We start from the raw sequence: 26,530 nt of genomic DNA, 5'->3' as shown, positions 1-26,530 counted from the left end.
AGCGGCCCAGGGAGGCCAGGCAGCCCTCTTCTCTGCGCAGGTGTACATAAAAGGGTTTTTAGGGGGAAGATGAGATGGCAACACTGCTTTATTAGGCCGGGCCAGCCAGGAGCAGACGCACGGCTCCTCAGTACACATTCCCCCACCCCTGCCTCCGTGCTCCCCACTCAGGGCTGGGCCATGGAGGGGGCAGCGTAGGTCTGGAAGCGCTTGTGCGCTCGCTGGTGCGTGAGCAGTCTCAGGGACATGGTGTCCACGGCCATCTCCAGCCCGGGCTGCTGGGTGATCTCCACTGTGTAGTCATTGGCCTGCAGGGGTGGCGCATCAGCAGGGTCTGGGGACCGTCTCCCCCTCCCACGTATCCCAGGCTACTCACCAGCTGCAGGGAGGCCAGCATGGAACGACACACCTCAAAGGCCGGCTGGCCAGCCACCAGCTCCGCAAAGGAACACCACTCATTGAGCTGGGGGAACCGTGAGACCAGCTGGTCCCCATAGGTGTGGATGTCAAAGGGCACATGCTGCTCCTGCACGGGGGAGGGGCATGTTGGCTGCGGAGAGACGCAAGGCCCTGGACAGACCCGCGGCACACAGCTCTGGTTCCCAGCGGCCCCGCCTCACCTGCTCCTGGAGCAGAGGCTGCACTGTGTCCTCCCAGTCCCTGATGCGCTGGCTCAGCTCTGTCTCCTGGACAAACTTCTGGGAGGTGGCGATGAAGAGCTCCTAGGGGAGGATCAGCAGGAGCTACTGCCTCCCAAGCAGGGGCCTGGGCGCCTCTCACCTGTCCCCCTCCCCTCCCCGTCCCCCTCTAATCCAGGCCTACCACATTCCTTCGAACCAGCTCCTCGTAGCTCAGGGACATCGGCACTGCGTCTGGGAAGGGGTAGCTGTGAGCTGGGCAGCTGAGGGGCCACGCTCTCCCCTGCCCCCAGCTCCAGTGGCCCCTCAGCACTCCTAGCCCGCTGCCCACCTACCAAGGTCAGCGGCTTCCCTGGGGTCTGCTCCCTCGGGCTCCACGTACTCCTCAGGCTCTAGAAAGTCATCTGCTGGGAGGTGGGAGAGTGAACAGCACGCAGGCAGCTAGTCGGCAGGTGCCAAGCCCCACCCCATGCCCTGGCAGGCACCCACCTGCTGCCCCCAGGTCTTCCAGGGAATCCTCCAGGTGGTCCTCCTCTGCAGGCCGCAGCCACTGCTCAGCCACCTGTCCAGAGAAAGCATCTGTGAGGGGCACTGTCACCTCCCATCAGGGCCACCACGGGGTCCTAGATCACAGCTGACCAGCTGGGACTTGCCTCCCTCCTCTGCAGCTTCCGGAGAGTTTCCAACTGCTCCTTCACGTGTGTCCAGTACAGGACCTCCATGTCTGCAGACAAAGGCCTTGTGAGGGCTCCCTCGTCCTTCCCAGGCCCTGTGCCAGTCCACCCAAGGCTTTGGGTGACACCAGGTGGGGGAAGAGGTAGGGGAAGGAGAGTCAAACTGTCCTCCCCGAGGACTTAAGCCTCACCTGCAAAGGACGGACCCTTTCGCCGAAGCCTCCTGCTGTCGGCATGGTCTGCATCTGTGAAAGAACGTGCTCAGCACCAGCCAGGCCAAGAGCTGCCCACAGCATTGGGAAAAGGGTGCTGATCCTCCTCCACTGGCCCTGGCCCAGCCCCCAGCTCCCAGTGGTCCGGAGTGCACACCACACCCACTCACAGGCAGCCAGGTACCACTGGTGGAAGTCCTGCAGCTTGGCAGCGCCCTTCCTCTTGCGCTTCTGTCCCATAGCCTCCTCCACACAGGGGGGCACAGAGTAAGGCCTACCTGGGGGCAAACAGGGACTGTCTTAGAGCTGCTGGGGGATCAGGGTGCAAAGCGCACTCCCACCCCCCTACCTCATGCCCCAGGAAACCCAGCCAGGGGTACCTGAGTGGAGGTACCTTCCACCCAATTACCTTTCTTGAAGGGCTTAGACTCCAGGGAGTCAAAGGGGTCCAGGCTCTGCCAGGGGTCTGGAGTCTCCTGGGCACAGAGCACAAGAAGGCACTGGAGAAGTAGGGGGTGCACAGCCGTCCCTCCCAAAGGAGTAGGGGATGCACAGCCGCCCTCCCAAAGGAAAAGTAGGGGGTACACAGCCGCGCTCCCAAAGGAGGAGTAGGGGGTGCACAGCCACCCTCCCAAAGGAGGAGTAGGGGGTTCACAGCCACCCTCCCAAAGGAGTAGGGGATTCACAGCCACCCTCCCAGAGGAGTAGGGGGTGCACAGCCGCCTTCCCAAAGCCCAGGCAACAAGTGCAGTGACAGCCTGGGGCAGAGCCAACCACACTCAAATCCTGGATCACAGAGGAGAACACTAGAGGGAGGGTGGGAGCCCAGAGTCGCATGAGGGGGTCTTTAAGAGAGCAAGTGCAAAGAGCCACAGGCTGGGAACACCACAGGCCAGCAGGAGCAAGAGCATGATGGGCAGGCAGCCAGTCCTCGAATCCGCCCATCCCTCCCTGCCGGGGGTCAGGGCCCCAACACTCCTACCTTCACGCAGGATGCAGGCTCTGGGGCCCCCTCTCGCTCCCGCAGCATGTACCTACTGGGCAGGGCAGCACTCTGCAAAGACAGTCACAGGGTCCCCACTTCTCCTCTTTCTCCCCTCAAGGCTCTGGGTACCCCAGGAACTCCACCTTGGGTTAACATCAAGAACCCTACAAGGGTCGGGCGTGGTGGCTCATGCCTGTAATCCCAGCACTTTGGGAGGCCAAGGTGGGCAGATCACCTGAGGTCAAGAGTTTGAGACCAGCCTGGCCAACATGGTGAAACCCCGCCTCTACTAAAAATACAAAAAAAATTAGCCGGGTGTGGTGGCGCACACCTGTAATCCCACCTACTCGGGAGGCTGAGGCAGGAGAATCGCCTGAACCCAGGAGGCAGAGGTTGCAGTGAGCCGATATCACACCACTGCACTCCAGCCTGGGCAAAAGAACAAGACTCCGTCCAAAAAAAAAAAAAAAAAACCTACAGGGACCGGACACAGTGGCTCACGCCTGTAATCCCAGTGCTTTGGGAGGCCAAGACGGGCAGATCACGAAGTCAGGCGATTGAGACCATCCTGGCCAACATGGTGAAACCCCGTCTCTACTAAAAATACAAAAAATTAGCCAGGCGTGGTGGCGGGCGCCTGTAGTCCCAGCTACTTGGGAGGCTGAGGGAGGAGAATGGCCGTGAACCCGGGAGGCGGAGCTTGCAGTGAGCCAAGATCGCACCACTGCACTCCAGCCTGGGTGACAGAGCAAAACTCCATCTCAAAAAACAAACAAACAAAAAACACAAACAGTGGTCACGGGGTACTCTTCTTCAAAACTAGGAAAAATGAATAGAATATGACAAATATCCATGCCATCTACCAACTAGAGTGAAGAAACGTTAACATTTCCTCTGTATGCATCAGGTTGATTTTGTTTTAATGAATAAAAAGGAAGGATTTCTTGGCTCTAGGCTGGGTACAGTTGACCCCGGGGGTTGAGGGAGGCAGCAATGGCCTCCAGACACCCCCTCCTACCAGCCCGACTGCAGAGAGGCACCTTGGCAACCAGCGGCCATCCCAGGTTGCCATGAGCTCGACAGGACTCAAACCCTTGGACGCCAGCCCACTACTCTGAGGAGCATCAGTTCTGCTCAGAGAGGGGAGGAACACAGAAGCTGCTCTTCAAAAGGGCTGGTTGCAGGATGGGCTGCAAGACGGGTGGGCTTCTGCCCCAGACCAGTGGTCTGGGGCCAAGGCCATACCACTGTCCTCCTTGTGCAAGGTGACTCGGCCCCAGAGCCAGGGTTGCCAGTTCACAGCTCAGGCTCTGCAGGCCTCCATGTGGGTCCCACCTGCTGCGGGCTCCTGGACTCCTTGGGCTCCAGAGCGGCCTTGGGGGCCGAGGCCTCAGGAAGCTCTACTGCCTCCTCTGCATCCTCGTCCTCGCCCCCGCCCAGGGGCATCGGGCCTTCTGGAGAGGGGCCTAGGCAGGGAGCAAGAGAGTGATCAGCTCCAAGGAGTGCCGAGACCAGACGGCACCAAAGGGACCCTGATGGCTACTTCCTCCCTCAGCTTTAATCACGGAGCCCAGAGGATTTGGCGGGTGCCTTGCACCATCCTCGTCGTGCTCCTGTGCTCTGTGCTCTGCTTGGTTCATTTTATTTCTTAGCAAATGTTCCTCTTTAAATACAGCCATCCACATCTGCCCAGAGAGGAGACCCAGGAGGGCAGTCAGAGGGCAGTCAGTGAACCAAGATGGGCTGAGGCTCACCGGGGGCTGTGGCTGCTTCCCCGGGGCGAGGCCTCACTCTCATGGGCCACAGAAGGGGCATGAGGCTGGCAGCTGAGAGCAGCCCCTTGGAGCCCTGTCCACTGGGTGCTGCCTCCCTGGTCCCCTCTTTGGCTGCCCTGCCAGTCCCACTGGGGAGCTCTCTTCTCACCTGGCTCCTGGGAGAAGCCGAGTGCTGGGACAGGGCTCCTGCACACGGAAACTTCCATTGGCTGCTCCTCAGTCCTCCCGGCGTCTGGGAGAGACAGGGATCAGACAAGGTCAGCCCAGCCCCTCTCCAAGATGGTCCCTGCCCGGTGTTCAACAAGCCTCTCCAAGGGGCCAGCAGGAGGGCAGAGACCAGCAGACTCCAGGCCTTGGGCTGCGGGGAGACAGCAGGGCCCTGAGCCAGGCACCAGGTCTCTGGCACTGAGACCATGTTAACTTGTAATCAAGGCACAGCAGATGTGTGGGATGAGCACCAGCCAACCTGTCTAGACTAGAGCAGGCACCCAGAGACAGGGAGCTCCCAAGACCAGAGGTGGCAAGCACAGGGCACCCCACAAGAGTCCAACCAGAAGACCCTCCCTTCCTTCCCACCAAGCCCCCCGCATCCAAGCCCTCACCCTTCTGGGTCCCTGGCATGGGGGAAACGCCCGCTGGTTCCATGGGGGACATGCCCTCTGGCTCCAACATGAAGGCCCCTCTGGGGTGGGGAACACACGTGTTCATCCTGAAATCCTTCCGGCTGGCCAGGACCTCACCCTGACGGCTGTGCTGGCGAAAACACGCCTGCTGTAGAGACCCTTCCCAGGCAGGCCTCCCTCCCCGTCGCTGGGCTCAGATCCCTACCTGTACAGGGGATTGTTGTTCTTCTCCATTTCATCAGGGGCCACCAGGGCCATGGGCAGGAGGGGGATGATGAGGACCTCCTGCATGGAGGCCAAGGGTGGGTGAGCCAGGCATCCTTCCACTCCAGTGGAGAACAGGACCCACATGGGGCAATGACACCTTCCCACACCCCATCAGCTCAACACAGCCCCAGGGAAAGTGCTGACCTCACCCCAGCCTAAGAGGGGCCAGGCCAGGACTCACACTGGGCGTCTGATCATTCTTGAGATCCACGTTAGTCCGGGAGTCAGGGAAGTCATCCAGCGACAGGAACTGGAGGGAGACAGAGCTCGTGGGGGCGGAGCCCAGGCAAACACACAGTGGGCGGGGGCCACATGCCAAAGAAACTCACCTCATTCTCTGCCTCCTGGGGGACCCCAGAGCTGGCAACCCCATTGGCCCTGTCCTCCTGCACCGAAGAGAGCTGCTTGGCCCGCCTGAGAGAGAAGCACATCCCATGGGCATCCCAGGAGCTGCAGGGGCCTCCCTGGCCACACGCAGAGCAGCACAGTGAGTGGCTGCAGAACTCACCTCTTTCCAGAGATGAAATCAAGGGCCTGGTAGACGAGTGAGTAGAGGTATTCCACCTGGTGACCAGATGCAGGCAGTGAGGACCCAGAAAGGAGGGGCCCACCCGCAAGGCCTTCCCAGCTATCCATCGGTGCCCCCACGAGGCCTGGCCACCACCACCAAACCTCCAGTACAAGAAACCACCAATTTTGGTTCCAAAAATAATTCTCAAATCAAACCAGGAATCTCATGAGAATTACTTTACCAGCTGAGGCCGCCCACATCTCTCCTCTGCCCGCTATGGTCCACGCAGCTGCGAGTGTGGCCCTCTCAACGTGTGACCCTGACAGCACTGGGGTTCCCACAGTGTGCCTCATCACACGGCCCTTGGTGGCGAGGCCCCTCGTGCTTGGCACCCACTCTGCCGACGGCCTGCAGCCCTGCTGCTCCTCCGCCCATGTGCTCCCGCCAGCATCACCCCAGCCCCTCCTCCTGTCCTGGCCCTGCCCTGTCCCAGCTCCTGCCGCCACGGGGCCTGCAGGACAGAGCCCTTCACTCACTTCCTGTCCTTCTCCTCCACAGAACAGAGGCCCCACCGTGAGGGTGGTGGTTGTGGACTTTCTAGGTGCTGACAATGAAGCACCCACAAGTAGGGGACGGGGAAGGGGAAGGTGGGTGCACGTGGCACCCTGGGCTGTGTCCAAGTGCACACAGCAGGTGTCATTCCCCCAAGACAACAGAGCCCAACAGCACACAAGACCCTCCCTGCCTGGCTGTGCAATTTTAAATTAAAAATTGTTCTTGGTGTTGGAAGGTGCTGAGGAATTGGCTGAGACCTGAGGAGAGAGGGAGGTAGGTCACAGACGGGACGACCACTGCACCTGCCCCAGAAGGAGAGCCGACTGCGGTCCCACTGGCCACCAAAATGCCAAGACCAGCGTCAAGCAGGGCCCACCTTCTTACTGTAGACGCAGGCAGAGCCCTGGATCAACAACGCTGCCTCAATGAAGTTCATTGTGGTCTTGCCTTCGTCAAAAGAAATGCAGATCTGATCCAGCTGCAAGAAACAACACAAAGGCAGGGGGAATCCAAGGCCCAGTCTGCACTCGCTTCTTCCAGGGCAGCCCCACCCATCTTTGGTCTCTGCCCAGCACCTCCCGAGATGGGCAGCTCTAGCTCTGCTGTGGGCTCACCAGTTGTCCCTGGTATTTCGGGGCAGAGACAGGTCTCTGTGTTTCCCCCTACTTCCTATAACAAAAACCTGTTTTGGAAGTGGAAGGCCCCCAGGGCACACTGTCTACAAACAACCAGGGCAGCACAGCAGCTCCCTCCACAAGGCGCCGGAGGCTGACAGACTCCAGCAGGAAGATCCCCGACACAGAGAAGAAAAGGGAACCTCAGGGGTAGGAAAGGCAGAGATAAAATGCTGAGGTCTCCATCCTCTGAGCAGAGAACTCAGGAAAACAGTTACAGGTGAGTCGTCATCCTTCCTCTGCCCCCCTCAGCCTCCCGGAGCCCCAGCTCCTCTGTCACCCCTTAAACGTCAATGCGCCAGGCGCTCCACCCCCCGCCATGCACATTCCTTCATCCCATGCCCAAGCTGCCAACCATAAGCCAATGAGCCCCAAAGCCAACCCGACCAGCTCTCTCTCCTTAGCTCTGGGGCTGCATTCATAGCTGTCCACAGAGTACATTCAAATGTCCCCAAACACTTTACTTCCATACTTTACCCAACATCTTCCCCAACGCTGGCTCATCTCCTGTATTCCTCCTCAGCAAATGACACTTTAAAAAAAAAAAAAAAAGGCCGGGTGCGGTGGCTCACACCTGTAATCCCAGCACTTTGGGAGGCCGAGGCGGGCAGATCATGAGGTCAGGAGATCGAGACCATCCTGGCTAACACGGTGAAACCTCGTCTCTACTAAAAATACAAAAAATTAGCTGGGCGTGGTGGCGGGCGCCTGTAGTCCCAGCTACTCGGGAGGCTGAGGCAGGAGAATGGCATGAACCCGGGAGGCGGAGCTTGCAGTGAGCCGAGATCGCGCCACTGCACTCCAGCCTGGGCGACAGAGCGAGACTCCGTCTCAAAAAAAAATGTTTTTGTAGAGACAGGGTTTCTCTATGTTGCCCAGGTTGGTCTCAAACTCCTGGCCTCCAGTGATCCTCCTGCCTCAGCCTCCCAAAGCACTGGGATCACAGGCATGCACCACCGTGCCCAGCCACAAACGACACTTTGAAGCCCCTAGGTGTCTTTCCAGCTCTTCAATTTTGCATTTCCATCTGCCTGGAACACCGACCCCCAGCTGTCCCCACGCAAACTCTTTTTCAGAGCCCCTCCATTCCTGGGGCCTCCGTTAGTGTGATCGTGTCCCTTAGTGAACTGTGTGAGCAGCATTAGTGTAATTCCAGCCTTCTGTTCAGTGCCTGACACTGGTGTCCAGTAAATATTTGATGAATACATGCATAGATAATGTCAAAGCTAAGCCTGAAAAACGCAGAGGCTCACCAGACAGATGAAGGGAACGTGAAGGCAGCTAGCAGAGACTGGACACGTCTCTTCAGGAAAATGAGCATGATCTAAACATGGCCAAAGCATGGCACGTGCTGGGGAGAGGCAAGATTTCAGGCACCATGGTAGCACGAAGGAGGGGGAGAGGCTGGGAAGCCATCCCCAAGGGGAGTCACTTCCATTAGCTCTTGAAGGATAAAGGGTGTTTGTCAGATCTGGGAGGAAGGGAGAGGAAACAGCAGCATGGTCGTCTACGGAGTGTAAGGACCTCGGGGGTGTTCAAGACCTGAAGAGCTGGGCCAGAAAGAAGGGAACATGGAGGAGATGGCGGCCTGGAAGCCGAGCTGCAGAGGTGGCCCTTCTCTCCAATGACCCTCAGCCTGGCTGGCTTGCCCACTCCCAAGACACTACTGGGCTTCACTTGTCTTCTCACCTCCCCAGGTTGGACCTGTCATCTGAGCCCAAACCCACATGTTCAGCTGCCTTCTTCAAACATCGCTTGGATGGCTTCACCAAGATTCATACTGAATGCATCCACACTGAACTCCAAATAGCCCCCAACCCACCTGCCCAGAAACCCAGGGGTTCCTCTCCACAGTCACCCCCATTCTGGCCCCACCACCTCCCCTTTCGCCTCTGCACTGACAGGGCTCCTCCTGCCCTTCACTCCCCTCCCGTCCACTCTCCACGCTCTGCTCAGTGCCTCTGTTTAGGATTTTGGGTTTTTCCTAACAGTGGCAGGAAAAACCCAAAATCCTAAACGGAGCCAGAGGGAGGCCTCCATGCTGGCCAGCCTCCCTCTCCAGCTGCCTGCCCTCCTCTGCTCTATGGTCCCAACTCGGAACCTTCTGTTTTGTTTTGTTTTGTTTTGTTTGAGACGGAGTCTCACTCTGTCGCCCAAGCTGGAATGCAGGGGCGCAATCTCAGCTCACTGCAACCTCCGCCTCCTGGGTTCAAGTAATTCTCCCTGCCTAAGCTTCCTGAGTAGCTGGGATTATAGGCGCCCGGCTAATTTTTGTAAAAACTCCAATCCTTCCAACACCAGGTTTCCTCCACCTGGAGCTAAACATTCTTTAGCTCACCATAAATAAGTAACTGCTTTCATCCCAAACAAAGTCCCCCAAACTCTCCACAGGACCATACATTTTCTTTCAAATCCCTCATAAGTTTCTGGTGATTTTTTTGGTTGGTTGGTTGGTTTTGGTTTTTGTTTTTGAGACAGTCTCTCGCTCTGTTGTCCAGGCTGGAGTGCAGTGGCACAATCTCGGCTCACTGCAACCCCTGCCTCCCAGGTTCAAGTGATTTTCCTGCCTCAGCCTCCCAAGTAACTGGGACTACAGGCATGCACCACCATACCGGGCTAATTTTTTTTGTACTTTTAGCAGAGACAGGTTTTCACCGTGCTGGTAAGACTCGTCTCGAACTCCTGACCTCAAATGATCCGCCTGCCTCGGCCTCCCAAAGTGCTAGCATTACAGGCGTAAGCCACCTCGGCCTCCCTAAGTGCTGGGATCACAGGCATGAGCCACCTCGGCCCCCCTAAGTGCTGGGATCACAGGCGTGAGCCACCTCGGCCCCCCTAAGTGCTGGGATCACAGGCGTGAGCCACCTCGGCCCTCCAAAGTGCTGGGATCACAGGCGTGAGCCACCTCGGCCCCCCAAAGTGCTGGGATCACAGGCGTGAGCCACCTCGGCCCCCCAAAGTGCTGGGATCACAGGCGTGAGCCACCTCGGCCCCCCAAAGTGCTGGGATCACAGGCGTGAGCCACCTTGGCCCCCCAAAGTGCTGGGATCACAGGCGTGAGCCACCTCGCCTGGCCATCAGTTTCTGACTACACAAAGTCACACGCAGGGGTGGAGGCTGGATTCTGATCTGCCAGGAACCACTATCATTCAGAGTACATCTCTAACGCCTCTACTAACAGGGTTTTTGTGAGGACTCTGCATTCATATGTGTAAAGCACATAAAACAGGTGCTTAACACAAGTAAACACCAAATGCATATTTATTACACCCCCACGCGGTTACTCTCTTGGACCCGTCTTCCCATGACAGTGGAAGTCCTACCATAGTGGGATTATCATTTGCTTTGCTTGGCACTATTTTTTCAAAGTTTAACATGGTTCTTGGCACACAATTCACAACTAACAACAATGAATAAATAAATGGATAAAAGAGAGTAGGATCATGACAGTATTAGAAGAACATTCCGGCCAGTGCAATGGCTCACACCTATAATCCTAGCACTCTGGGAGGCCAAGGCAGGTGGATCACTTGAGCTTGGGAGTTTGAGAACAGCCTGGGCAACACAGTGACACCCCATCTCTACCAAAAATACAAAAAATTAGCCAGGTGCGGTGGCACATGCCTGCAGTCCCAGCTACTTGGGAGATGGGAGGATCACTTGAGCCTGGGAGGTCGAGGCTGCAGTGAGCCATGATTGCACCACTGCACTCTAGCCTGGGCAACAGGGCAAGAACCTATCTAAAACAAAAAACAAAAAAAACAAAAACAAAGGACAAAAAAAAGAAAAAGAACATCATGGTAGTGTGTGGAAAATGACAGAAGGAAAAAGATAATACTAGAAACCAGGAAATCAGGACTTCAAGCAGAAGAGGTTTGGAAGAGCAGACATAAGAAAGCAGGAAGGGAGCTGACCAAGCCAGGAAGGAGATTTACCAAGTGAACAGGTGTCCCCATGGACCCTGCTTGATGTGAAAACCTGAATCCACAGGAGCTCTGCCCAGCACAGTTCCCTGTATTTTCTCAGCCAACTATGCATGAGAGCAGAGAAGTTTGGTCATTAGATCACATGCGCATTTAACAAACACTTTAACGTCCACAACTATGTGCCAGGCACTCTACTAAGCAGACAAAAGAGGGCATAAGTATGGTCCCTGCCCTGGCAGAATTCACATTCTAGGGTGGAGACAGGCCACAAACAGGTAAAAGAGTTGAAGAATGGCTTGTGGCCAGTCGCAGTGGCTCACACCTGCAATCCCAGCACTTTCAAAGGATGAGGTGGGCGGATCACGAGGTCAGGAGTTCGAGACCAGCCTGGCCAACATGGTGAAACCCCATCTCTACTAAAAATACAAAAATTAGCTGGGGCCAGGCACGGTGGCTCACACCTGTAATCCCAGCATTTTGGGAGGCCGAGGCGGGTGGATCACGAGGTCAGGAGACCAAGACCATCCTGGCTAACATGGTGAAACCCTGTCTCTACTAAAAAATACAAAAAAATTAGCCGGGCGTGGTGGCGGGTGCCTGTAATCCCAGCTACTGAGGAGGCTGAAGTAGGAGAATGGCGTGAACCCAGGAGATGGAGCTTGCAGTGAGCCGAGATTGTGCCACTGCACTCCAACTTGGGCCACAGAGCAAGACTCTGTCTCAAAAAAAAAAAAAAATTAGCCGGGCGTGGTGGCAGGCGCCTGTAATCCCAGCTACTCAAGAGGCTGAGGCAGGACCGGATGCGGTGGCTCAGGCCTGTAATCCCAGCACTTTGGGAGGCCGAGGCAGGTGGATCATGAGGTCAGGAGATCGAGACCATCCTGGCTAATACGGTGAAACCCCGTCTCTACTAAAAAAATACAAAAAATTAGCCGGGCGTGGTGGCGGGTGCCAGTAGTCCCAGCTACTCGGGAGGCTGAGGCAGGAGAATGGTGTGAACCCAGGAGGTGGAGCTTGCAGTGAGCCGAGATTGCACCACTGCACTCCAGCCTGGGCGACAGAGTGAGACTCCGTCTCAAAAAAAAAAAAAAAAAAAAAAAAGAGGCTGAGGCAGGAGAACTGCTTGAACCCAGAAGGTGGAGGCTGCAGCAAGCTGAGATTGCACCACTGCACTCCAGCCTGGGTGACAGAGTGAGACTCCATCTCAAAAAATAAACATATAAATAAATAAAAATTTTTTTGGCCGGGCGCGGTGGCTCATGCCTGTAATCCCAGCACTTTGGGACACCGACACGGGCGGATCACCAGGTCAGGAGATCGAGACCATCCTGGCTAACACGGTAAAAACCCGTCTCTACTAAAAATACAAAAAATTAGCCGGGTGTGGTGGCAGGTGCCTGTAGTCCCAGCTACTCGGGAGGCTGAGGCAGGAAAATGGCGTGAACCCAGAAGGCAGAGCTTGCAGTGAGCTGAGATCGTGCCACTGCACTCCAGCCTGGGCGACAGAGTAAGACTCCATCTCAAAAAAAAAAAATTTTAAATGGCTTATGATAAACATTCTAAAGTGTATAAGGTGCTGAGATGGAGAGGACTATTTTAGATAGGGTGGTCAGCTGACATTTACACTAAGACCTTAAGAATGAAAAGGACTCAGTTAGCCAGGCGTTGTGGCTCACGTCTGTAATCCCAGCACTTTGGAAAGAGGCAGAACTGGCTGGATCACCTGAGGTCAGGAGTTTGAGACCAGCCTGGCCAATGTGGCGAAACCCATCTCTACTAAAAATACAAAAATTAACTGGACGTGGTGGTGCATGCCTGTAATCCCAGCTACTCGGGAGGCCAAGGCAGGAGAATTGCTTGAACCTGGGAGTCGGAGGTTGCAGTGAGCCAAGATTCTGCCATTGTACTCCAGCCCGGGCAACAGAGCAAGACTCCATCTCAAAAAAAGAAAAGAAAACAGACTCAGTCATTGAAAGAATATTCCCAGCCAGGTGTGGTGGTGCACAGCTATAGTCCCAGCTACCTGAGAAGCTGAGGCAGGAGGACTGCTTGAGCACAGCAGTTTGAGACCAGCCTGGGCAACACAGTAAGATCCTCCTCTCTGAATTTTTTTTTCTCCTTTTCCTTGCCATATGAAGTCCCTCTTTATTTAAAAACAAAAAAGAGGCCGGGCGCGGTGGCTCACGCCTGTAATCCGAGCACTTTGGGAGGCCAAGGCAGGCGGATCACGAGGTCAGGAGATCGAGACCATCCTGGCTAACACGGTGAAACCCTGTCTCTAGTAAAATACAAAAAAATTAGCTGGGCGTGGAGGCGGGCGCCTGTAGTCCCAGCTACTGCAGAGGCTGAGGCAGAATGATGTGAACCCGGGAGGCGGAGCTTGCAGTGAGCTGAGATCGCGCCACTGCACTTCCGTCTCAGAGCGAGACTCCGTCTCAAAATATATAAATAAATAAATAAAAACAAAAAAGAACATTCCCAAGTGGGGGCAGAAAGCATGAAGACCTTCCACCAAGAAAAAGCTTGAGGGGGCCATAGGTTGACTGGTTCAAAAGAACAAGATACAAAACAGCCCAAAATGAGGCTAAAATGGAGAGCAGAGCCAGGTTCAGAGAAGGAAATTTGGGTTTTATTCTGAGCATAATGGAAAGCCACTGAGGGGTTGGTTTTAGGCAGAAAACAGTGCTGTGGCCAGATTTTAATTTTTAAGAGTCACACTTGCTGCTGGTTGGAGCACGAATTGGACGGGACAAAAACAGGGATAAGGGAACCCAAATAGGAAGGTTTTACACAAATCCAGGCCAGAGACAATGGTGGCCTAGACCAAATAAAATGGACAACAGATGAATTCAAGTGATATTCTGGTGGTATAACTGATGGAATTCATGGATGAACTGGGTGTTAAGCATGGGGCTTCACTATAGCCACATTTAGCTTTTGCTTTTGGTTGAACAGCGATGTCATTTTCCGAGATGGGAAAGGCTGGGGTTTAAGCAGAAAAATGAAGAGTTCCACTTTAAATATGTTAAATGAGATGTTTACGTGACACCCACTAGATGTCAAGAGAGCAGCTGGATATGTAAAGTAGATTTGGAGGAAAGATCTGGGATGGAGCTGCAGATCTGGTAGTTGTCCTAATACAGGCAATATTTAAAATCATAGAAATAAATGACACTTTAGGGGAAATGCATCAGAAGATGACCCAGGCCCCATCCTGAGGAACTCAACACTTAAGAGACTGGATAGAAAAGAAAAATCAGGCAATGAAATAGGGAAAAAAAAAATCCTACCACCATGTTTCAAAAAGAAAGGAGTGGCCAGTCCAACAAATGCTGACTTGAGTATGTTCCTTGGATTTGGTAGAATGGAGATCACTGCTGATCAAGACAAGAAACATTTAAGTGTCGTGGACGCCAGACTGAGCTGGGCTGAGGAGTAAAAATGAAGCGCAAATATGGAGCAGACAGCTTAACAGAGGTCTAGACAGGGCTGTCAAACGTGGAAGAAACACTAATCGCTAACAGGATAGAGCATGGCAATAGCTTGAAATTGGTTTGAAAATCCAAGATAAAAAATTCCTCTGACATCGTGATCCAGACCTCTCAAACACACAAGCATGCTCGCAATAACTGCAATAAAAGCAATAATGCTTTCTAGTCTATTCCACTACGTTAGAGAAACGGCTGGTCACCACCCACTCAATCATTCACGGCTCGCTGACGGGTAGAAACCTGCAATGACAGGTCCACGCTAATCCAACAAGGGATGATTTGGGGAGGCAGAGATGGAGTTTGAAAAGAAGCAGGGAGCCCGAGGACCTGCGCGGCCAGAGCGCCAGATGGCCATAGGCGTGGAGGCGGTGGGGCGCCCACAGCCCCGGGCCCGGAGCCCCCGCCCCGCAGCCCCACCCGCCGGCCCACCCCGCGTCACTCCCCCGCCGCCCTTACCTCCTCCAGATACTCGCCCAGTTGGGCCGCCACGTCCACCTCCCAGTTCTTGGTGAGGTCGCGGATGGGCTGCAAGAGGTGGGCGAAGCGCGCCTCCACGTCCTCCATGTCCGGGAGGGAACGGGCGGCAAAGGGACCGCAGGGCTGCCTTCCAAGGGGTACGGCGTCCTCAGCCCGCCACTAGTTCTGGCGCCATTTTGCTGTTCCCGCCCAGGAAAATGCGTAGGCGCGGCGTCGCGCGCATGTCTATGACGTAACGTGGGCAAAAGCCAGAGAGGCGAACCCCCGCGCCGCGCAGCGGGAGCTCACCGGAAGAGTCGCGGGGCGGGGTCGAAGCCTCCGGCGGGGGGGGGGGGGGGGGGCGGAGCTTTGGGCTGCCACCAGTTTGGACGGGAGGGCTTTTGGGGCCGCCGTGGGTCGGGCGGGGCGGGGTGGGGCGGGGCCTGGAGCTGCCGCGGGCGGGCGGGCCGAGGAGGCGGGGCTTGGGGCTGCCACGGGTTGGGCGGGCGGGGCGGTGAGGAGGCGGGGCCTGGGGCTGCCGCGGGCGGGCGGGCCGAGGAGGCGGGGCTTGGGGCTGCCACGGTTTGGGCGGGCGGGGCGGTGAGGAGGCGGGGCCTGGGGCTGCCGCGGGCGGGCGGGCCGAGGAGGCGGGGCTTGGGGCTGCCACGGTTTGGGCGGGCGGGGCGGTGAGGAGGCGGGGCCTGGGGCTGCCGCGGGCGGGCGGACGCGGAGGGCGGGCCCTGCTCTAGCGGGCCGCGTAGCGGACATGGCGGGCTCCCGGCTCCCGCGGCAGCTCTTCCTCCAGGGCGTGGCGGCCGTCTTCATGTTTGCCTTCGCTTCCCTCTACACGCAAATCCCAGGTGAAGGCACCCAGGGTGGGACACCCCCAGCCTCGGCGCGGGACCCTGTGTCCTCTTTTCTCTGTGCCCGGCACTCACGCAGTCCGGGGTTGGGAGTGAGGGCCAGGCCTTGGCGTGGGGTAGGGGGCGGCGGTTCGTGTCCTGCAGGCCGCTGTGGGGGTAGGAAGGTGTGCGGTGATCCATTTCCCGTAAGGCTCTGGACTCTGACCTGGGGTGGGGGACAGAACTTAGAGAGGTGGGAGAGAGGCTTCCTCCCAGACCTGGTGGGGCAGGTAGGAGATCGGGCTGAGACCTGGAAGAGGGCAGTGGGCTCTGCTGGGTGGGAGGCCCTGACTCAGCTAGTTGAGCAGGCCTCTAGTCCTGGGACGGGGTTTTGACAGGTCCCGACCTGGGGGACGGGCTCTGGAGGGACTGCGGACTCTGACCTAGGGATGGAGGTATCCGCATGCTCTGACCTAGGCTGGGGGGTCTGCAGGCCCTGACTCAGAGGTAGTCTAGTCTGCAAGGGCTGTCCAGGGCCTGGCCATGACATGCCCTCCCACAGGCCTGTATGGCCCCGAGGGCATCCTACCTGCAAGGAGGACGCTGCGGCCTCAGGGCAAGGGGCGCTGGCAGCAGCTGTGGGAGACCCCGACGCTGCTGTGGGAAGCGCCGAGACTGGGGCTGGACACGGCCCAGGGCCTGGAGCTGCTGAGCCTGCTGGGTGCACTAGTGGCCCTGGGAGCCCTGCTGCTGAGCCCACTGCGCCACCCCGTCATCTACCTGCTGCTTTGGGCCGCCTACCTGTCGGCCTGCCAGGCAAGTGGGACCTGTGACCAGCTCACTCTATCCCCAACCCCCACCACCCACCCCTGCCTCTACCTTACCTGAGTCCACAGACACACCCGCTCCCTGACAGCCCCTCTCTCCGCAGGTGGGCCAGGTATTCCTTTATTTCCAGTGGTGAGTGACGGCTGGGCCTGGGGCTGTGGGAGGCTGGGTAGGGGGTGGGGGAGGGCTCTGCCCTTCCTGGGAGGACTCTCCGAGGGAAGCAGCTGTGTGGGGAGGGGCTCTTGGTGCTATTTGCTCTCCCCATAGGGACTCCCTGCTGCTAGAGACTGGCTTCCTGGCCGTGCTGGTGGCCCCGCTGAGGCCAGCCTCCCACCGCAAGGAGGACCCCCAGGGCAGGCAGGCAGGGGCCCTGCCCCACGAAGACCTCCCCTTCTGGCTGGTGCGATGGCTGCTGTTCCGCCTCATGTTCGCCTCAGGCGTGGTCAAGCTGACCAGCCGCTGCCCCGCATGGTGGGGGCTCACTGGTGAGGGGCCCGGTCTGGACCTGGGGTAGTCTGGGAGCTCGGCCAGCCCTGACTCCTGCCCTCGCCTGCAGCCCTCACCTACCACTACGAGACCCAGTGCCTGCCCACACCCGCCGCCTGGTTCGCACACCACCTGCCGGTCTGGCTGCACAAGCTCAGCGTGGTGGCCACCTTCCTAATTGAGATCGCTGTGCCGCCCCTGTTCTTCGCCCCCATTCGACGCCTGCGCTTGGCTGCCTTCTACTCGCAGGTGGGTGAGGGCCGCAGCTGTCAGAGAGAGGCAGACAGGGCTCGGCCTTCAGCGCTGCTCAGCGTGCCCTGTTGGGGACAGCGTGGTTCCTGGGGACAACTGGCAACCGCTGTTGGGAAGGCCTTGTAGCAGAGGGATGCATCCTGCAGGGTGGAGGTGGGTGCCTGCCACGGGGCCAGGCATCAGTCTGCGGGAGCACTGAGAGCGGGCCGCTCCCAGGTGCTGCTGCAGGTCCTGATTATCATCACCGGCAACTACAACTTCTTCAACCTGATGACGCTGGTGCTTACCACTGCGCTGCTGGACGACCAGCACCTGGCTGCTGAGCCTGGCCACGGCAGCCGCAAGAAGACGGCCACTTGTGCGTGTCACTTGTCCAGCCCCCTGCCCTCCCAGGGGTTCTCCCCTCCAACACCCCCAAAGGACTCCCACTCTAGCTGCACCCCAGCCCCCTGACTGGGCACCCTCTGCTGACCCAAGACTGTCCTGCCCCACAGCCTGGCCCAAGGCCCTGCTGGCCACCCTGTCGCTGCTGCTGGAACTAGCCGTCTACGGGCTTCTGGCCTATGGCACTGTGCACTACTTTGGCCTGGAGGTTGACTGGCAGCAGCGCACCATTCACTCCAGAACCAGTGAGTGCCGACCTGGGGGGGCCAGTGGGCAAGGGCGGACCAGTCCTCACACCCCCCTCCTCCACCAGCTTTCACCTTCCACCAGTTTTCTCAGTGGCTGAAGACACTGACGCTGCCCACTGTGTGGCTGGGTGTGGCCTCCCTGGTCTGGGAGCTGCTGAGTGCCCTGTGGAGGTACATGGCCCAGGAAGCAGGGAGGGGGCACAGGTGTGCAGGGTCAGCCTGACGACCTTGGGTCCTTGCCCACAGGTGGACCCAGGTGCGGGGCTGGCTACGGAAGCTCAGTGCTGTAGTCCAACTGTCCCTTGTGGGCACTGCGACCGTGGCCTTGTTCCTGATTAGCCTGGTGGGTAGCGCTGCAGGGCTGGGGGATGGGCTGGGGGCAGGGCAGCCCTGAGAACCTCCCACCTGTCTCCAGGTGCCGTACTCCTACGTGGAGCCCGGGACCCACGGGCGCCTCTGGACCGGGGCCCACCGCTTGTTTGGCGCCGTGGAGCACCTACAGCTGGCCAACTCCTACGGCCTCTTCCGCCGCATGACCGGGCTTGGTGGACGGCCTGAGGTGGTGCTGGAGGGCAGTTACGACGGCCACCACTGGACGGTGAGCCCTCCCAGGGCGGGCAGGGTGGTGGGGCCCAGGTCAGCAGGCCCAGCTGACCTCAGCTTGCCTGGCAGGAGATCGAGTTCATGTACAAGCCTGGGAACCTGAGCCGGCCGCCCCCGGTTGTGGCGCCCCACCAGCCACGCCTGGACTGGCAGATGTGGTTTGCAGCCCTGGGCCCACACACGCACAGCCCATGGTTCACAAATCTGGTCTTGCGCCTGCTGCAGGGCAAGGAACCAGGTGCAGAGCGGGCTGGGGAGGGGTGGAGTGGGCTGGGGAGGGGTGGAGCGGGGCGGGGAGGGGAGGGTCAGGGTGGGTACTGTGGGGGCCACGCTGACGCCTCTCGCTGCAGTGATCCGCCTTGTCCAGAGCCAAGTGGCCAGGTATCCCTTCCACAAGCAGCCGCCCACCTATGTCCGAGCCCAGCGCTACAAGTACTGGTTCTCCCAGCCTGGGGAGCAGGGGTAAGGCCGGGCACCGGGTGGGGTGTGGAGCCCGGGGTGCAGGGTTAAGGCCAGGCACCGGGTGGGGTGTGGAGCCCGGGGTGCAGGGGTAAGGCCGGGCACTGGGGGTTGGGGTGTGGAGCCCGGGGTGCAGGGGTAAGGCCGGGCACCGGGTGGGGTGTGGAGCCCGGGGTGCAGGGGTAAGGCCGGGCACTGGGGGTTGGGGTGTGGAGCCCGGGGTGCAGGGGTAAGGCCGGGCACCGGGGGTTGGGGTGTGGAGCCTGGGGTGCAGGGGTAAGGCCGGGCACCGGGTAGGGTGTGGAGCCCGGGGTGCAGGGGTAAGGCCGGGCACCGGGGGTTGGGGTGTGGAGCCCGGGGTGCTGGGGTAAGGCCGGGCACCAGGGGGGGATGTGGAGCCTGAGGAGCTGAGGAGCAGGGGTAAGGCTGGGCACTGGCGATGGGGTGTGGAGCCCGGGGTGCCTCCAGCCTCTGAACATCGGGTCCCGCTGCAGCCAGTGGTGGCGGCGCCAGTGGGTGGAGGAGTTCTTCCCGTCCGTGTCCCTGGGGGACCCCACGCTGGAGACGCTGCTCAGGCAGTTTGGACTACAGGTAAGGGGGTGTCAGCCAGGCTGGGGGAGGTGGCAGGGGTGACCCCAGCCTCCTGGGGTAAACCCAGTAAGCACTTCCCCAACCTCCCTCCCTCCCTCCCTCCCACCCTCCCACAGGAGAAGAGCCCACCTCGCACCCGCAGCGCCAACAGCACCCTGGCCCAGGCCCTCCACTGGACTCGCACTCAGCTGTCTCCCCTGGAGGCCCCCGCCCTGCTCTGGGGGCTCCTCATGGCCGTGGGGGCTGTCAGAGTTGTGCAGGCCCTGTTAGCACCCTGTTCTCTCTGGTCCTCCCCCCTGGCACCAGTCAGCAGGGAGAAGCGCAGGCCAGCCTCCCAGAAAGACTCTGGAGCTGCCTCCGAACAGGCCACCACAGCCCCCAACCCCTGCTCCAGTAGTTCGAGGACCACCCGGCGAAAGAAGTAGCTGTGTTCTCCCAGCTGCACGTCCTGAGAGGGCCAGGTCGCCGGGAGTGCTCTGGCCTCCGGCAGGACAGGACCCAGCCACTGTGCCTTAGCTGACCCTGCAGGGCCGGGCACAGGTTGGGGGGCTGTCCCTGGGGCTTGCAGGGTGCTGCATTGAGGGCTCCAGGCCCCACCCCCACGCCAGCCATGCCCCTCCTCAGGACTCCCACTATTGCCTCTGTGATTGGCCCAGAAGGAAAACACGACCAAGCTCAAGACCCTTCCCCTGCCCTGGGCTGTGGGGTTCTGAGTTTAGAGCCCCCCACCCTAGGCCCCGTGCCAGAGGGGAAGAGGCTGACTCCCAGGAGAAGAGGGGAAGCACCGTCATCTTCTACGTCATCTTCACACCAGCCCATCCTGCCCTTTAGATCTGGGCACCAATAAAGGCATCTTTTGTGCTTGGCTGTGTGCCTGGTGCTGCTTTCCCAGGAGGCGTGAGGATGGGATTGTCTCCCCTGCCCCAGGCAGTGGGCCGCCCAGAGCACCGTCAGGCTCCGCCACGGCGTGGCTCCCTGGGCACCCTCCTGCCCCGTCCTCGGCATTCTCTCTGAAGAGGCCTGGCTTGGTGTTGCCCACTGCCTGATCACAGAGGAGCCTCAGGCCTGGCACAGCCCGGTGGACCTGTCAGCTCCACACTCCAAGGTCGGTGGTGGAGCCGGTCCCTCACTTCCCTCCTGCTCCCACTTCCTGGCCTCAGGAAAGGACGGAAGGGCCAGAGTGGGCAAGGGGAGAAGGAGAGATGAGGTGGGCGGGTTAGCAGAGGCTCCTCTGCAGAGTGAGGCCAGGGGGAGGGCAGCTGGAGGCCCTGGGTTGAGACAGAGGAGGGAAGGTGCATCTGATGCCCCCGGCCTCCATCCTGGGAAGAGAACAGCAGCAGAGACAGCAGTCAGGGCACCGTCCAGGTTTCCATTTGGGGTCAGGTTATCAATCAGAGGTCACCGCCCACCCTGGAAACTCACAGCACAGCTTCCTCTGCCTCTGGCCCGTCCTTGGTACAGCCCCTGCCTCCTGGTCTCCCGCCAGACCCCTGGGCAGCTCCCAATGTACCCAGCTCCCTCATGTCGCTGACCTCCATCTGGCCCACCCAGACAGAGCCCCGTGCTCAAACACAGCCTGTGGCGTGAACTCTCAGATGTCTTCAGGGGGCTCCTATACATGGAATAAACAATCGAGAAGTCAGCCTTGGCTTAATAATAGGCTGGGCGCTGTGGTTCACGGCTGTAATCCCAGCACTTTGGCCGAGGTGGGTGGATCACCTGAGGTCAGGAGTTCGAGACCAGCCTAGCCAACATGGTGAAACCCAATCTCTACTAAACATACAAAAATTAGCTGGGCATGGTGTCGGGTGCCTGTAATGCCAGCTACTCCACAGGCTGAGACAGGAAAATCGCTTGAAACTGGGAGGCAGAGGTTGCAGGGAGCCGAGATCATGCCACTGCACTTCCGCCTAGACAACAGAGTGAGACTCCATCTCAAAAAAAAAAGTAATATGTTTAAAACTAAAAAACCTGTTCCTAGGCTTCTTGGCTTTCTAGACAGGGTCTCACTCTGTTGCCCAGGCTGGAGCACAGTGGTGCAGTTGTGGCTCACTGCAGGCTCAGACTCCTGAGCTCAAATGATTCTCCTGCCTCAGGCTGCCATCACCACCCACACTCCCCTTGTTGCCCAGGCTGATGTTCCTAAGCTTTTTTTTTTTTTTTTTTTTTGAGACGGAGTCTCGCTCTGTCACCCAGGCTGAAGTGCAGTGGCAGGATCTTGGCTCACTGCAAGCTCCACCTCCCGGGTTCACGCCATTCTCCTGCCTCAGCCTCTCCGAGTAGCTGGGACTACAGGCGCCCGCCACCACACCTGGCTAATTTTTTTTTTTTTTTTTTTTTTTTTTTTTTAGTAGAGACGGGGTTTCACCACGTTAGCCAGGATGGTCTCGATCTCCTGACCTCGTGATCCGCCCGCCTCAGCCTCCCAAAGTGCTGGGATTACAGGTGTGAGCCACCGCGCCCGGCCTGATGTTCCTAAGCTTTCAAGCTCACTTGATGAATGCGTTCTGTGTTTTGTTTTGTGTAGCAGCTCTCTTGGTAAGTCACGTGCTACACAATTCACCCGTTCAAGTGCGCAATTCAGTGGCTTTCAGTTTATTCACAGACTTGCACGTCTATCACCAGAGTCCATTTTATTTATTTATTTAGAGATGGAGTCTCACTCTGTCACCCAGGCTGGAGTGCAGTGGCACAATCTCGGCTCACTGCAACCTCCACCTCCTGGGTTCAAGCGATTCTCCTGCCTCAACCTTGCAAGTAGCTGGGATTACAGGTGTGCACCACCACACCCGGCTAATTTTTGTAGTTTATTAGTAGAGATGGGTTTTCACCATGTTGGCCAGGCTGGTCTCGAACTCCTGACCTCAGGAGATCTGCCCACTTCGGCCTCCCAAAGTGCTGGGATTATAGGCATGAGCCACGGCACCTGGCCCGGAGGCCATTTTAGAACCTTTCATCTCCAGAAGAAACCCCAAACCCTTTAGCCGTTGCCCTCTGACCCCTCCCTGCCAAGCCCTAAGCAACTATTCATCTACCTTCTGTCTCTGTGGATTTACCTACTCTGGATATTTCCTGTAAATTGGATCAGTAACATGGGACCTTTGTGTCTGGCTTCTTTCACTCAGCACGGTGTTTTCAAGGCACACCCACGTCATAGCACGTATGAGCGCTGTGTTCCTTTAGGGCTGAGTCAGTCCAGTGTACAGAGGGGCCACGTTTTCCCTGTCCTTATTCATTCGTATATCGATAGATGCTTGCGTGGCTTCCGCCTTTCCTATGTGAATACTGCTGCTGTGAACATTGGATATGCAAGCTTTTGTGTGGGATTACAGGTGCGCACTACCACACCCAGCTAATTTTTGTATTTTTAGTAGAAACGGGGTTCGCCATGTTGGCCAGGCTGGTCTTGAACTCCTGACCTCAAGTGATCCACCACCCCACCCCCCAATCCTGCCAAAGTGCTGGGATTACAGGTGTGAGCCACCGCGCCCAGCCTATATAGAACTGATTTCATGAGAAGCTGAGTCTCTAACAGATGCAGTGACTAAGACACCATTTGGTCAAAGAACCATATAGGCTGCGCGCCGGGAGGAAACACACACAGGCTGTTTCCTAGTAAAATGCAAAAAAAAAAAAAGGAATAAAACCACTTGCATTTGTCAAAAATAAATTTTTAAGCCGGGCATGGTGGCTCACACCTGTAATCCCAGCACTTTGGGAGGCCGAGGCGGGTGTATCTCCCAAGGTCAGGAGTTCAAGACCAGCCTGGCCAACATGGCGAGGCCGTGTTTCTACTAAAAATACAAAAATTAGCCGGGTGTGGTGGCAGGCGCCTGTAATCCCAGCTACTCAGGAGGCTGAGGTAGGAGAATCGCTTGAACCCAGGAGGCAGAGGTTGTGGTGAGCCAAGATCATGCCATTGCACTCCAGCCTGGGCAACAGGAGTGAAAATCCGTCTAAAAAAGAAAAAAAAAATTTGCATGGAGACATTTGTGGCTGCTGTGTATATTACACTCATTAGCTGGAAACTGTTTATGAGGCGATAGCTAAGTAAGGGGTCCATTAGGGGAATGAGCTACTGCCTTTGTGTATAACAACTGTCGAGAAGAAATAGTTAAGTGATACAATCATAATTTTATAAAAAGAGAATCTGGGCCAGGCGCGGTGGCTCATGCCTGTAATCCTGCCACTTTGGGAGGCCGAGGCGGGCAAATCACCTGAGGTCAGGAGTTCAAGACCAGCCTGGCCAATGTGGCAAGACACTGTCTCTACTAAAAGTACAAAAAAATTAGCCGGGTATGGTAGTGTGTGCCTATAATCCTAGCTACTCGGGAGGCTAAGGCAGGAAAATCGCTTGAACCTGGGAGGCGAAGGTTGCAATGAGCCAAGATCGTGCCACACCACTCCAGCCTGGGCAACAAAGCAAGACTCCGTCTCAAGAAAAAATAAAAATAAGCCGGGTGCGGTGGCTCATGCCTGTAATCCCAGCACTTTGGGAGGCCGAGGCGGGTGGATCACGAGGTCAGGAGATCAAGACCATCCTGGCTGACATGGTGAAACCCCATCTCTACTAAAAAAAATAGAAAAAATTAGCCAGGCGTGGTGGCAGGCACCTGTAGTCCCAGCTACTTGGGAGGCTGAGGCAGGAGAATGGCGTGAACCCAGGAGGTGGAGCTTGCAGTGAGCCGAGACACGCCACTGCACTCCAGCCTGGGCGACAAAGCGAGACTCCGTCTCAAAAAAACAAACAAACAAACAAACGGAGAAGTAGGTCCAGAATTTGTCAATAGTCAGTGATTTTGGAGATGGGATTTTTTTTAGTTATTTTGTGCTGATTCATATATGCACATTCCTACTTTAGTTATTATTACCCATTACATAACACATACGCTTGAATATTCAAGGAAACGCACCTCTATAAGCAATATTCAAGAGTAACTACTGGGCTTGAGAATAAATGTGTCAGAACAAATGAGATCCTATGAGAGAGAAGGCAGGAGCCAGGGAGGATGATCCCAGGGCTCGGCAGGGAGGCGGGGCCATCAGAGGAGGGCGGCCAACCAAGGAACCACCCCCCGGAGGTTTGCAGATGTCAGGGTCCCCGCAGGTGATTGGACTGTTGTGGAGTGTCCAGAAGACAGGGAAAGTCTCTGAGTTCACCAGATAACGCAGACCAACTGGAAACCCAGTGGTGGTTCTACAGAACCAACTAGCACAGGATTGGCTGCGTGAGGGTGGGGTTGGTGTCTGTCTTCGCTGCAGCTCTGTCTGCAGAGGAAGCACCGTAACAGCTCAGAGTAGCTGCTCAGTATGTGTCTGAAAGTGAATTAATATCTAGGAAGGGATGAAGGCAGGTACTGCTCTCTGCAGAGACTTCCCGCCTGAAATGCCATAGCCCCAGACATTGGAGCTGTCCAAAACCTTGGCTTGTGGAGAATTTCCAGAAGGGGGCACTGTGGACACGGTTCAGCATCTGCCTCCCAAGGCTGGGGCTCCATGTCAAAAGAAGGTGAGACGACCAGGCACAGCGGTCACTCCTGTAATCTTGGTAAGCCACAGAAGGATCACTTGAGGCCAGGAGTTCAAGACCACCTGGGCAACATAGCAAGAGCTTCTCTCTACAAAAAAAAATTTTTTAATGTAGCCAGATGTGGTGGCCTGAACGTGTAGTCCCAGCTACTCAGGAGGCTGAGGCAGGAGGATCACTTGAGCCAGGAGTTCGAGGCTGCAGTGAGCTCTAATTGCACCCCTGCACTCCCAGCATGGCAACAGAGCAAGACCTGGTTTCTTAAACAAAAAAAGAGATGAGATTGGGGTGTCCTGCTTCCATGCACGTGGAGGGGAGAACTGGGAACTGTGGACTGTAGGGGATCGAAGACCTTTGGATGGGAAGAGCAGCTCTCCAGAGCTGCACAGGAACCACGGGCAGAGGCCCTGGCTGGTGAGATGATTCTAGCTATGTGGCTCGCCGAGCAGGAAAAGCAGGAACAGAGACCAGAAATGAGGCTGGGCGCGGTGGCTCACGCCTGTAATCCCAGCACTTTGGAAGGCTGAGGCGGGTGGATCACATGAAGTCAGGAGTTTGAGACCAGCCTGGCCAACGTGGTGAAACCCTGTCTCTACTAAAAATACAACAATTAGCCAGGCATGGTGGCACATGTCTGTAATCCCAGCTACTCAGGAGGCTGAGGCAGGAGAATCGCTTGAACCTGGGAGGCGCAGATTGCAATGAGCCGAGATCGCACCACTGCACTCCAGCCTGGGTGACAGAGCAAGACGCTGTCTCAAAAAATAATAATAATAATAAGTAAATAAATGAAAGTTTAAAATGGCAAGAGTGGCCCAATCTAGAGAAAATGTAATTTGGGAGGGAATAGCTCTCCCTTTACTGTAGCCTTATTATGGTATCGACAAAGCAATGTCATATTCTAACTCTGCAGAGATAAAATTTTAAGGGGCAAAAGACCAAGGCGGAAGTCAAAAGTTTTGCAAGGAAATCGATGAGGTTGGTGATCTGAGCTGGGCGAGGTTGGACAGGTGGGTGCCACGGTCCAGGTGTCTGACTGTCTCTGTCTGGCAGGTAAGCAGAGATCTAGAGCTGTCCTGTGAATTAAGTGGGAGATTGGACAGGGGTGCACACTTGTGTATTGAGGAGAAGGTCGTGGACAAGCTGGGGCAGAGAGCTGGCAGAGAGAATACCCAGGAAGATTTTTTTTTTTTTTTTTTTTTTGAGACGGAGTCTTGTTCTGTTGCCCAGGCTGGAGTGCAGTGGTGCAGTCTCGGCTCACTGCAACCTCTGTCTCCTGAGTTCAACCTATTCTCCTGCCTCAGCCTCTGGAGTAGCTGGGATTACAGGCTGTGCCACCATGCCCAGCTAATTTATTTATTTATTGTTTTAATAAAGATGGGGTTTCACCATATTGGCCAGGCTGTTCTCTAACTCCTGACCTCATATGATCCCCTCACCTCGGCCTCCCACAGTGCTGGGATTACAGGCGTGAGCCACTGCACCTGGCCAGGAAGTTTTTGTTTTTTGTATTTTTTTTAGAC

At 57.0% G+C, this 26,530-nt stretch overlaps 2 protein-coding genes across 13 annotated transcripts; one reads left to right on the top strand and one right to left on the bottom strand.

Moving 5' to 3' along the window:
• Positions 1–70: 70 nt before the first annotated feature.
• NCAPH2 (non-SMC condensin II complex subunit H2) lies at positions 71–15,219 on the bottom strand. Of its 10 annotated transcripts, none has more exons than XM_054675785.2 (21): positions 14,788–15,031; positions 7,392–7,446; positions 6,617–6,718; positions 5,683–5,738; positions 5,504–5,588; positions 5,356–5,424; positions 5,113–5,192; positions 4,887–5,032; positions 4,433–4,516; positions 3,845–3,975; positions 2,507–2,578; positions 1,934–2,000; positions 1,695–1,802; positions 1,504–1,557; positions 1,292–1,362; positions 1,128–1,200; positions 974–1,045; positions 823–872; positions 621–722; positions 377–526; positions 71–308 (listed from the first exon to the last, which is right to left on the bottom strand). In XM_054675785.2, the coding sequence occupies exons 2-21, from the start codon at positions 7,416–7,418 to the stop codon at positions 168–170; spliced, it is 1,740 nt and encodes a 579-aa protein (XP_054531760.1). In that variant the 5' UTR covers positions 7,419–7,446; positions 14,788–15,031; the 3' UTR covers positions 71–167. The 10 variants fall into 10 exon arrangements, with proteins under 10 accessions (XP_054531760.1, XP_063664078.1, XP_063664079.1 ...); XM_063808008.1 differs by having other exon boundaries at positions 974–1,042; XM_063808009.1 differs by having other exon boundaries at positions 826–872; positions 974–1,042.
• A 258-nt stretch (positions 15,220–15,477) lies between these two features.
• On the top strand, positions 15,478–20,347 carry LMF2 (lipase maturation factor 2). Of its 3 annotated transcripts, XM_024352799.3 has the most exons (14): positions 15,481–15,647; positions 16,192–16,445; positions 16,561–16,589; positions 16,725–16,942; positions 17,014–17,192; positions 17,412–17,553; positions 17,690–17,824; positions 17,893–17,998; positions 18,074–18,170; positions 18,243–18,425; positions 18,500–18,668; positions 18,781–18,892; positions 19,384–19,480; positions 19,597–20,347. In XM_024352799.3, the coding sequence occupies exons 1-14, from the start codon at positions 15,554–15,556 to the stop codon at positions 19,903–19,905; spliced, it is 2,124 nt and encodes a 707-aa protein (XP_024208567.2). In that variant the 5' UTR covers positions 15,481–15,553; the 3' UTR covers positions 19,906–20,347. The 3 variants fall into 3 exon arrangements, with proteins under 3 accessions (XP_054531759.1, XP_024208567.2, XP_024208569.2); XM_054675784.1 differs by lacking the exon at positions 16,561–16,589 and having other exon boundaries at positions 15,478–15,647; positions 16,725–16,857; XM_024352801.3 differs by lacking the exon at positions 15,481–15,647 and having other exon boundaries at positions 16,036–16,445; positions 16,725–16,857.
• The last annotated feature ends 6,183 nt before the right edge of the window (positions 20,348–26,530 follow it).

Source organism: Pan troglodytes, chromosome 23 (genome assembly GCF_028858775.2).
Source record: "Pan troglodytes isolate AG18354 chromosome 23, NHGRI_mPanTro3-v2.0_pri, whole genome shotgun sequence".
NCBI classification, from domain to species: Eukaryota; Metazoa; Chordata; class Mammalia; order Primates; family Hominidae; genus Pan; species Pan troglodytes.
Note: the sequence above shows the minus strand (reverse complement) of the source record. Positions and strands in the feature narration are given on the sequence as shown.